The following is a 12,979-nucleotide window of genomic DNA, read 5'->3' as shown; positions in this document are numbered from 1 at the left end:
ATTCACGTTCCAATTCATCTAATGATAAAGCCTTTGCTACTCTGGCTCCTTTTACACAGGCAGAGCAATGTGGATCATTTGTCCCAATTATTGGCAAAGATCTGATCTAACTGATCAAAAGTCAAGCCCAATCAGTGGGGGGGAAACAATTTTGTTGCCTGTGTAAAATGCAGCTACGGTGTGCAACCTACATTTGGTGTTCTTGATTCAATGAGGTAAAGAGGAGTTTCATTTCAGTGATAGGTATCACAAGACGATCAAAGCAATGAGTTTTGTAAAAAAAAATATTTGTCTGAGGTTCATAAAATGGAAAGTATCAAGACAGTACAGATATTTGAATATCAAATAAAATGATGCACAGATGAGTATGCAGGAGGACGATCGAGTCGAAACCAGAAATAAGCAAGCAAACTGACCTGTGGTTCCCAGAATGGATGCTACAGACAGAAGCAAGTACTGCTAAGTAATGTCGGTCTCTAACCAAACATGTCAATCTGGTCCCCTTACCATAGTGTACAGTGAAATACAGACAGAAAAACTGCTAAGTAATGTCGGTCTCTAACCAAACATGTCAATCTGGTCCCCTTACCATAGTGTACAGTGGTTCCCAGAATGGATGCTACAGACAGAGAAGCAAGTACTGCTAAGTAATGTCGGTCTCTAACCAAACATGTCAATCTGGTCCCCTTACCATAGTGTACAGTGAAATGAAAAAAAAAAATATTACCACAGTTTCTAAATGGCCACATACAAACATTACCATACAGCTAGCTGCCATTGTCTGGTTTCAATAGAAACAGGTAAACATTTTTAACAATAAATGGAAAACCAAACCACCCATCTTGTATAAAAATAGATATTAGTGGTTTGCAAAAGTGCCAGAAACGTCATTTTGAGTGTTTTGCGTTAACACTTCTCTTAAGCACACTAAACTACTCACGTACCATTTACTGTGGCTCCCCGACACAGGAACACCAAGTGGCAAATAATGAACATAGCAAAGTAATCAGCAGTTCATCTTAACAGTTAAGAAAATGTCCTAGAAATCATACATTTGACTAGAATCCCAAATGTAGGTAGGGCGTTGTAGGTAGGACACTTGGTACAACAAGGTTTATTAGAAAAATATCTAAAGAACGTCTCTTTGGTTTCTCTCAGCATTCTTCAATGAGCAACTCTTCAGAGCTGTACAGTTTCTTCTTGATCACTCTGAAGCCCGTGCTCAGTCTAATTGCCTGTCTCTTTACGGGACTGGATGGAGACTTTGTGGAGAAAAGCCCTTGGATTTTGGGCCACAGTCCTCCAGAATCGAGCCTCAGCACCAGTGTGAGCTGGAAGGTAGGGACAAGATATGGGTCCACGGCGATCTGTTCCATACTCTGACACACCTCCCCCTGTTCCACACAGAGGTCTATGAGAGCCCCCCTCAGGCCACAGGGCTCGCTGGCCGCCAGGTGAAGGAGCTCTTGGCCTATGTGTTCTAGAAGCTTCTCAGGGATGAGTAGTTTCGAACATCTAAGAGCACCGTCTTTGGCTTCCCTTAAGCTACTGGCAATCAAGTGCACAAGTTCTTTCAGAAGGGTCTCCTCCATTGAGAGGAGATCATCGTATAGCACATTGCCGAAGTCATCAGATGAGGAGATAAAGTCAAACCCTGAAAGATAGAGGGCAGTTTTAGTCATACAGAACATCAGATAGATCTATTGTTTTTGTCAAACTAGCAATAATAAGAACCTGGTCTCAGATCTGTTGGTTTCTGTATTAATAGCCAACTCCTATCTTCAATAAGACAGCACAAAACAGGTCCGGGCACCAGGCTAGGTCGAGTTATTAAAATATTTACCGGAGTCTGAGAGATCAGTCCTGCTGCCATTGTCTGAGTCGGAGTCTAAACTGTGACGGCTGCTCTGGCCGTCTCCGCTGAAGTCCGTTAACTTCTGCACCAGTTTCCCCCATGAAGACCTTTTGGCGATGGCGTCCATTGGAGAAGGAGATGAGCTGAAGATATCTAAATCATGGACCATCATGGTTGTAGGAAGTGCATGCATCATTTCCAAGTGGTCAAGTGTTCAACTTCTTATAACTTTCCAAGTCTCGGGGATCATAGATCAGGTTCTGTTGAGAGAAATAAAAGGGCAAAAGATGAGACCACTGAATTTAAAATGAAGAGTAGCTCGCTAGCTACAGTAACGTTGACTAGCTAGAATTTACACATCAGACAATCTAACAATACAGCTAGCTATTCAATGGCTGATATAGCTAGCTATCTATTGTAGTAAACGTTTACCGAGTGGAGGAAAAAGGCAGTTGACTAAGCTAGTTAACGTTAGTTGTTCAAAGTTGACGGTCGAGACAATAGGTTGAAACAATAGCCAGTGGACAGTAGATACTTACAAAGATATGTTGCTAACGTGGAAATGTTCTTTCTGTTGCTAATCCAGTTAAAGTCTGTTTATTTATTTTTGTTGCTGCGATTGAGGACAAAGGCTTCCCAGTCAAGCCAAGCCGACTATACATGTATCTCTCCCGTCGCACAGCTGCTCAGCTCTGCAGATATTCTGCAGCGACGAGGCTGTTTAAATATGCAGACGGAGAACGGCACGCCCAGTTCTCACTTTTCAGCCAATCAGAGGCAGGACAGCACGCCCAGCTCTCACTCTTCAGCCAATCAAAAGCAGGGGCACGTCATCGGTGTTCTATCTTGCCTGGTAACATGCGGTTAATCACAGAGGGGGCAGAAGGAAGGACACAGACATGGTGAAGGGGGGCTGGGACCCTCAAAATGTATTTTCTGATCGGGAAAAACACCAGCTACAGTCTTTGTTGCACGTAGTACTAGCCCGGACATAGCCCGGACATCTTAAAACTCCGTGCTCTTGTTCATTTCCAAAATAATAGGACGCAATACATTGACTAAGCAGAAGGTGTAACATTACGTCATGGGTTTGGAACCATGTATCTGATTTAAACTAAGCGTATTACATTGTACTAGCTGAGTAGGCATAGTCCACTGCTTACTACACTACACATAGTTCTAGATACAACATGCATTTGACCTGATACCCTAAAAGGAACTTAGAACAGCAGGGTCATCAATTTGGTGGTGCGTAGTTAGGATTTTACTTGCAAGAATAACTGTCGAAAATGTTTTGTCATCATTTGGTGGTGCATAGTTATGATTTTACTTGCGAGAATAACTGTTGAAAATGCTGTTTTGTCATCCCATGTACCCCCCCCCCAAACCACTGGCAATAGGCATAGAAACTGTCAGCTACAGATAAACAAGAGAACGGCAGACAATGGACACACTTCTGGTTATAATATAGCTCGACTTTATACGTTTTCATGTTGCCTTTACGTTATGTCAATTCATCATTATGTTGTTTATGTTGTTCAGTCCAGGTCTGTTACTATGTTATGCTCAGCTGCTGTTATAGTACATACTGTATATTGTCACGTTGCATCTCCCACTCCCCACAGGATAGAACATTCTCTGTTACCATTTGTAAAGCAAGGCAGAGAGCATTTACAGGTATATTGATCCTTTATCAACAACTGACAAATTGTATTAGTCTCAGACGTATTGCTGAACTGTCTGTAATACCTTGTCTGTTGATCGTGTTCAAATCAAATCACATTTTATTTGTCACATACACATGGTTAGCAGATGTTTATGGTCACATACACATGGTTAGCAGATGTTAATGGTCACATACACATGGTTATCAGATGTTAATGGTCACATACACATGGTTATCAGATGTTAATGGTCACATACACATGGTTAGCAGATGTTTATGGTCACATACACATGGTTATCAGATGTTAATGGTCACATACACATGGTTAGCAGATGTTAATGGTCACATACACATGGTTAGCAGATGTTAATGGTCACATACACATGGTTAGCAGATGTTAATGGTCACATACACATGGTTATTAGATGTTAATGGTCACATACACATGGTTAGCAGATGTTTATGGTCACATACACATGGTTAGCAGATGTTAATGGTCACATACACATGGTTAGCAGATGTTAATGGTCACATACACATGGTTAGCAGATGTTAATGGTCACATACACATGGTTAGCAGATGTTTATGGTCACATACACATGGTTAGCAGATGTTAATGGTCACATACACATGGTTAGCAGATGTTTATGGTCACATACACATGGTTAGCAGATGTTAATGGTCACATACACATGGTTAGCAGATGTTAATGGTCACATACACATGGTTAGCAGATGTTAATGGTCACATACACATGGTTAGCAGATGTTTATGGTCACATACACATGGTTAGCAGATGTTAATGGTCACATACACATGGTTAGCAGATGTTTATGGTCACATACACATGGTTAGCAGATGTTAATGGTCACATACACATGGTTAGCAGATGTTAATGGTCACATACACATGGTTAGCAGATGTTAATGGTCACATACACATGGTTAGCATATGTTAATGGTCACATACACATGGTTAGCAGATGTTAATGGTCACATACACATGGTTAGCAGATGTTAATGGTCACATACACATGGTTAGCAGATGTTAATGGTCACATACACATGGTTAGCAGATGTTAATGGTCACATACACATGGTTAGCAGATGTTAATGGTCACATACACATGGTTAGCAGATGTTAATGGTCACATACACATGGTTAGCAGATGTTAATGGTCACATACACATGGTTAGCAGATGTTTATGGTCACATACACATGGTTAGCAGATGTTAATGGTCACATACACATGGTTAGCAGATGTTAATGGTCACATACACATGGTTAGCAGATGTTAATGGTCACATACACATGGTTAGCAGATGTTAATGGTCACATACACATGGTTAGCAGATGTTAATGGTCACATACACATGGTTAGCAGATGTTAATGGTCACATACACATGGTTAGCAGATGTTAATGGTCACATACACATGGTTAGCAGATGTTAATGGTCACATACACATGGTTAGCAGATGTTAATGGTCACATACACATGGTTAGCAGATGTTAATGGTCACATACACATGGTTAGCAGATGTTAATGGTCACATACACATGGTTAGCAGATGTTAATGGTCACATACACATGGTTAGCAGATGTTTATGGTCACATACACATGGTTAGCAGATGTTAATGGTCACATACACATGGTTAGCAGATGTTTATGGTCACATACACATGGTTAGCAGATGTTAATGGTCACATACACATGGTTAGCAGATGTTAATGGTCACATACACATGGTTAGCAGATGTTTATGGTCACATACACATGGTTAGCAGATGTTAATGGTCACATACACATGGTTAGCAGATGTTAATGCGAGTGTAGCGAAATGCTTGTGCTTCTAGTTCCGACAATGCAGTAATAACCAACAAGTAATCTAACTAACAATTCCTAATCTACTGTCTTATACACAGTGTAAGGGGATGAAGAATATGTACATAAGGATATATGAATGAGTGATGGTACAGAGCAGCATAGGCAAGATACAGTAGATGGTATCGAGTACAGTATATACATGTGAGATGAGTATGTAAACAAAGTGGCATAGTTAAAGTGGCTAGTGATACATGTATTACATAAGGATGCAGTCGATGATATAGAGTACAGTATATACGTATGCATATGAGATGAATAATGTAGGGTAAGTAACATTATATAAGGTAGCATTGTTTAAAGTGGCTAGTGATATATTTACAACATTTCCCATCAATTCCCATTATTAAAGTGGCTGGAGTTGAGTCAGTTGCTGATGTCACTGTGAAAGGATAACATGGTGACTATTGACTGTGAGGAACTGCTTTCAGGAAGTGGTCTGGAACATTATCTTCGTGTCGTGAACATCATGTTCTTAATGCAGATAAGCAAATGAGTTGGTTTTGTGTTTGGAGGATGCAGGGACATGTTTTGCATCGTTCTGTGGTTTTTATTTTAGTCATTGTCACATACACCGGATTAGGTGCAGTGTAATGTGTTGTTTTACAGGGTCAGTAACAGTAGTATGATAGGTGTTGTTTTACAGGGTCAGTCATAGTAGTATGATAGGTGTTGTTTTACAGGGTCAGTAACAGTAGTATGATAGGTGTTGTTTTACAGGGTCAGTCATAGTAGTATGATAGGTGTTGTTTTACAGGGTCAGTCATAGTAGTATGATAGGTGTTGTTTTACAGGGTCAGTCATAGTAGTATGATAGGTGTTGTTTTACAGGGTCAGTCATAGTAGTATGATAGGTGTTGTTTTACAGGGTCAGTCATAGTAGTATGATAGGTGTTGTTTTACAGGGTCAGTCCCAGTAGTATGATAGGTGTTGTTTTACAGGGTCAGTCATAGTAGTATGATAGGTGTTGTTTTACAGGGTCAGTAACAGTAGTATGATAGGTGTTGTTTTACAGGGTCAGTCATAGTAGTATGATAGGTGTTGTTTTACAGGGTCAGTCATAGTAGTATGATAGGTGTTGTTTTACAGGGTCAGTCATAGTAGTATGATAGGTGTTGTTTTACAGGGTCAGTCATAGTAGTATGATAGGTGTTGTTTTACAGGGTCAGTCCCAGTAGTATGATAGGTGTTGTTTTACAGGGTCAGTCATAGTAGTATGATAGGTGTTGTTTTACAGGGTCAGTCATAGTAGTATGATAGGTGTTGTTTTACAGGGTCAGTCATAGTAGTATGATAGGTGTTGTTTTACAGGGTCAGTCATAGTAGTATGATAGGTGTTGTTTTACAGGGTCAGTAACAGTAGTATGACAGGTGCAGTGTAATGTGTTGTTTTACAGGGTCAGTCATAGTAGTATGATAGGTGTTGTTTTACAGGGTCAGTCATAGTAGTATGATAGGTGTTGTTTTACAGGGTCAGTCATAGTAGTATGATAGGTGTTGTTTTACAGGGTCAGTCATAGTAGTATGATAGGTGTTGTTTTACAGGGTCAGTCCCAGTAGTATGATAGGTGTTGTTTTACAGGGTCAGTCATAGTAGTATGATAGGTGTTGTTTTACAGGGTCAGTAACAGTAGTATGATAGGTGTTGTTTTACAGGGTCAGTCATAGTAGTATGATAGGTGTTGTTTTACAGGGTCAGTCATAGTAGTATGATAGGTGTTGTTTTACAGGGTCAGTCATAGTAGTATGATAGGTGTTGTTTTACAGGGTCAGTCATAGTAGTATGATAGGTGTTGTTTTACAGGGTCAGTCCCAGTAGTATGATAGGTGTTGTTTTACAGGGTCAGTCATAGTAGTATGATAGGTGTTGTTTTACAGGGTCAGTCATAGTAGTATGATAGGTGTTGTTTTACAGGGTCAGTCATAGTAGTATGATAGGTGTTGTTTTACAGGGTCAGTCATAGTAGTATGATAGGTGTTGTTTTACAGGGTCAGTCCCAGTAGTATGATAGGTGTTGTTTTACAGGGTCAGTCATAGTAGTATGATAGGTGTTGTTTTACAGGGTCAGTAACAGTAGTATGATAGGTGTTGTTTTACAGGGTCAGTCATAGTAGTATGATAGGTGTTGTTTTACAGGGTCAGTCATAGTAGTATGATAGGTGTTGTTTTACAGGGTCAGTCATAGTAGTATGATAGGTGTTGTTTTACAGGGTCAGTCATAGTAGTATGATAGGTGTTGTTTTACAGGGTCAGTCCCAGTAGTATGATAGGTGTTGTTTTACAGGGTCAGTCATAGTAGTATGATAGGTGTTGTTTTACAGGGTCAGTCATAGTAGTATGATAGGTGTTGTTTTACAGGGTCAGTCATAGTAGTATGATAGGTGTTGTTTTACAGGGTCAGTCATAGTAGTATGATAGGTGTTGTTTTACAGGGTCAGTAACAGTAGTATGACAGGTGCAGTGTAATGTGTTGTTTTACAGGGTCAGTTATAGTAGTAGTTCCAGACTCATATTAAACATCTCCAATCCAAAATTAAATCTAGAATCGGCTTCCTATTTTGCAACAAAGCATCCTTCACTCATGCTGCCAAACACACCCTCATAAAACTGACCATCCTACCGATCCTCGACTTCGGCGATGTCATTTACAAAATAGCCTCCAACACTCTACTCGACATATTGGATGCAGTCTATCAAAGTGCCATCCTTTTTGTTACCAAAGCCCCATATACTACCCACCATTGCGACCTGTACATTCTCGTTGGTTGGCCCTTGCTTCATACTCGTCGCCAAACCCACTGGCTCCAGGTCATCTACAAGTCTCTGCGAGGTAAAGCCCCGCCTTATCTCAGCTCACTGGTCACCATAGCAGCACCCACCCGTAGCACACGATCCAGCAGGTATATTTCACTGGTCACCCCCAAAGCCAATTCTTCCTTTGGCCGCCTCTCCTTCCAGTTCTCTGCTGCCAATGACTGGAACAAACTGCAAAAATCTCTGAAGCTGGAGACTCTTACCTCCCTCACTAGCTTTAAGCACAAGCTGTCAGAGCAGCTCACAGATCACTGCACCTGTACATAGCTAATCTGTAAATAGCACACCCAACTACCTCATCCCCATACTCTATTTATTTATTTATTTATCTTGCACCCCAGTATCTCAACTTGCACATTCATCTTCTGCACGTCAATCACTCCAGTGTTTAAGTTTAATTGGTATATTGTAATTACTTCGCCACCATGGCCTATTTATTGCCTTACCTCCCTTATCTTACCTCATTTGCACACACTGTACAGTATATAGATTTTTTCAACTGTATGTTTGTTTATTCCATGTGTAACTCTGTGTTGTTGTATCGAACAGCTTTTCTTTATTCTTGGCCAGCTCGCAGTTGTAAATGAAAACTGGTTCTCAACTAGCCTACCTGGTTAAATAAAGGTGAAATAAAATAAAAAATAAAAAGTAGTATGATAGGTGTTGTTTTACAGGGTCAGTCATAGTAGTATGATAGGTGTTGTTTTACAGGGTCAGTCATAGTAGTATGATAGGTGTTGTTTTACAGGGTCAGTCATAGTAGTATGATAGGTGTTGTTTTACAGGGTCAGTCATAGTAGTATGATAGGTGTTGTTTTACAGGGTCAGTCATAGTAGTATGATAGGTGTTGTTTTACAGGGTCAGTCATAGTAGTATGATAGGTGTTGTTTTACAGGGTCAGTCATAGTAGTATGATAGGTGTTGTTTTACAGGGTCAGTCATAGTAGTATGATAGGTGTTGTTTTACAGGGTCAGTCATAGTAGTATGATAGGTGTTGTTTTACATGGTCAGTCATAGTAGTATGATAGGTGTTGTTTTACAGGGTCAGTCATAGTAGTATGATAGGTGTTGTTTTACAGGGTCAGTCATAGCAGTATGATAGGTGTTGTTTTACAGGGTCAGTCATAGTAGTATGATAGATGCAGTGAAATGTGTTGTTTTACAGGGTCAGCCATAGTAGTACAACACCCCTGATTGCAAATTAGGGTTAAGTGCCTTGCTCAAGGGCACATCGACAGATTTTGCACTTTGTCGGCTCGGGTAGTTGAACCAGCAACCTCTTGGTTACTGTACCAACGTTCTCACCGCTAGGCTACATGCCATGTTGCATAGTATTATTAAACCGTTATTTTGTCAGGGAAGTCATGCTGAGACTAGGGCCTCTTTTTCAGATGAGCCCTGCATAAATACAACATACATTTTTCTTAATATATTTTGTATATTGTATCACATTTATCAACATAGAGGTCTCTGATCATGACTCTGAACTGACCAAGGGGGACCAGAACTTCTCATTTCAGAGGTCTCTGATCATGACTCTGAACTGACCAAGGGGGACCAGAACTTCTCATTTCAGAGGGCTCTGATCATGACTCTGAACTGACCAAGGGGACCAGAACTTCTCATTTCAGAGGGCTCTGATCATGACTCTGAACTGACCAAGGGGGACCAGAACTTCTCATTTCAGAGGTTTCTGATCATGACTCTGAACTGACCAAGGGGGACCAGAACTTCTCATTTTAGAGGTTTCTGATCATGACTCTGAACTGACCAATGGGGGACCAGAACTTCTTATTTCAGAGGGCTCTGATCATGACTCTGAACTGACCAATGGGGGACCAGAACTTCTCATTTCAGAGGGCTCTGATCATGACTCTGAACTGACCAATGGGGGACCAGAACTTCTTATTTCAGAGGGCTCTGATCATGACTCTGAACTGACGTTGAGTTCTAGAACCATAACCAGTAATAAACCTAATGGCACAACGTTGAGTTCTAGAACCATAACCATTAATAAACCTAATGGCACAACGTTGAGTTCTAGAACCATAACCAGTAATAAACCTAATGGCACAAGGTTGAGTTCTAGAACCATCCCCAGTAATAAACCTAATGGCATAACGTTGAGTTCTAGAACCATAACCAGTAATAAACCTAAGGGCCCAAGTGAAAACAGCATCTACTGGTTTAAGTATCGTTGCTGCTGCAGGCGTTCAGATAATATCCCCAGAATCTTAAATCAACACAAAAGTGGCCTGGACAATATCCTTCCTGATATCAAAAGTCAGACATGCTTTGTTTCTGTAAAATAAACCAACCTTGAACTTTCATCTTCTTCACCACCTTAGTGACATGTTTTTTTTTTATTACATTTTGTCATCAAGCCAGATACCAAGATATTTGTAGGAAGGAACTCGCTCAATTTGTGCAGCATTCAAACTAGTCATTACAAATTCATTTAAATCTGGATTATAGGACCTAGAAGAAAAGCATGCGTTTGGTTTTGTTTGTATTGACCAACTTTAGATCCAACAGTGACCTCTGCAGTGCTAGCAAATCAGATTTTAAATGTGAAAAGACTTGTAACAAACTTCTTCGTCTGATGAGGAGTAGGAAGGATCGGACCAAAATGCAGCGTTGTTAGTGTCCATGATCATTTATTATCTCAGAACACGAAAAAATACAAAATAACAAAGTGAAGGAAAGAAATGCAAACCGAAACAGTTCTGTATGGTGAAACCACAGACACAGAAAACAATTACCCACAAATCATAGTGGGAAAACAGGCAACCTAAGTGTGGTTCTCAATCAGAGACAACGATAGACAGCTGCCTCTGATTGGGAACCATACCAGGTCAAACACATAGAAAAGCAAACCTAGAAAAACAACATAGAATGCCCACCCCAACTCACGTCCTGCCCAGCCTAAAATAGAGACATCAAAAGGAACTAAGGTCAGGACGTGACAACAGTAATGGAATACAACACTATCATCTGCATACAAAATGAATATTACAATTGTTTACAGCATTACTCATGTTTTTTAAATTTCTATATAGATTGTAAACGTTAGCAGGCCGAGTATGTAACTCAAGGATCTCGGATTTGACCTCATCTACCTTGATGGCCTGAGTTCTGTCATTGAGATAATTACGAAATCATCAGCAAGCATCAGTACCCAAGCCTTTCAGGACAGCTTATTCAACAGAATAACATGGTCTATATTACCCTATCAGGACAGCTTATTCAACAGAATAACATGGTCTATATTACCCTATCAGGACAGCTTATTCAACAGAATAACATGGTCTATATTACCCTGTCAGGACAGCTTATTCAACAGAATAACATGGTCTATATTACCCTATCAGGACAGCTTATTCAACAGAATAACATGGTCTATATTACCCTATCAGGACAGCTTATTCAACAGAATAACATGGTCTATATTACCCTATCAGGACAGCTTATTCAACAGAATAACATGGTCTATATTACCCTATCAGGACAGCTTATTCAACAGAATAACATGGTCTATATTACCCCGTCAGGACAGCTTATTCAACAGAATAACATGGTCTATATTACCCTATCAGGACAGCTTATTCAACAGAATAACATGGTCTATATTACCCGTCAGGACAGCTTATTCAACAGAATAACATGGTCTATATTACCCTATCGGGACAGCTTATTCAACAGAATAACATGGTCTATATTACCCTATCAGGACAGCTTATTCAACAGAATAACATGGTCTATATTACCCTATCAGGACAGCTTATTCAACAGAATAACATGGTCTATATTACCCTATCAGGACAGCTTATTCAACAGAATAACATGGTCTATATTACCCTATCAGGACAGCTTATTCAACAGAATAACATGGTCTATATTACCCTATCAGGACAGCTTATTCAACAGAATAACATGGTCTATATTACCCTATCAGGACAGCGTATTCAACAGAATAACATGGTCTATATTACCCTATCAGGACAGCTTATTCAACAGAATAACATGGTCTATATTACCCTATCAGGACAGCGTATTCAACAGAATAACGTGGTCTATATTACCCTATCAGGACAGAGTATTCAACAGAATAACATGGTCTATATTACCCTATCAGGACAGCTTATTCAACAGAATAACATGGTCTATATTACCCTATCAGGACAGCTTATTCAACAGAATAACGTGGTCTATATTACCCTATCAGGACAGCTTATTCAACAGAATAACATGGTCTATATTACCCTATCAGGACAGCTTATTCAACAGAATAACATGGTCTATATTACCCTATCAGTACAGCTTATTCAACAGAATAACATGGTCTATATTACCCTATCAGGGCAGCTTATTCAACAGAATAACATGGTCTATATTACCCTATCACGACAGCGTATTCAACAGAATAACATGGTCTATATTACCCTATCAGGACAGCTTATTCAACAGAATAACGTGGTCTATATTACCCTATCGGGACAGCGTATTCAACAGAATAACATGGTCTATATTACCCTATCAGGACAGCTTATTCAACAGAATAACATGGTCTATATTACCCCGTTAGGACAGCTTATTCAACAGAATAACATGGTCTATATTACCCTATCAGGACAGCTTATTCAACAGAATAACATGGTCTATATTACCCTATCAGGACAGCTTATTCAACAGAATAACATGGTCTATATTACCCCGTTAGGACAGCTTATTCAACAGAATAACATGGTCTATAT

General features: G+C 39.8%; 1 protein-coding gene across 1 annotated transcript; it reads right to left on the bottom strand.

Annotated features, from left to right (window-relative positions):
• Nucleotides 1-840: 840 nt before the first annotated feature.
• On the bottom strand, nucleotides 841-2,566 carry ddit4 (DNA-damage-inducible transcript 4). The gene is made up of 3 exons (XM_064963851.1): nucleotides 2,395-2,566; nucleotides 1,844-2,115; nucleotides 841-1,654 (listed from the first exon to the last, which is right to left on the bottom strand). Exons 2-3 carry the CDS (start codon nucleotides 2,049-2,051, stop codon nucleotides 1,155-1,157), a joined length of 708 nt encoding a protein of 235 aa, XP_064819923.1. The 5' UTR covers nucleotides 2,052-2,115; nucleotides 2,395-2,566; the 3' UTR covers nucleotides 841-1,154.
• Nucleotides 2,567-12,979: the final 10,413 nt, after the last annotated feature.

The sequence above is a fragment of the Oncorhynchus masou genome, unplaced genomic scaffold, assembly GCF_036934945.1.
Source record: "Oncorhynchus masou masou isolate Uvic2021 unplaced genomic scaffold, UVic_Omas_1.1 unplaced_scaffold_856, whole genome shotgun sequence".
Classification (NCBI taxonomy): Eukaryota; Metazoa; Chordata; class Actinopteri; order Salmoniformes; family Salmonidae; genus Oncorhynchus; species Oncorhynchus masou.
This window is presented reverse-complemented; position numbering and strand designations above follow the sequence as displayed.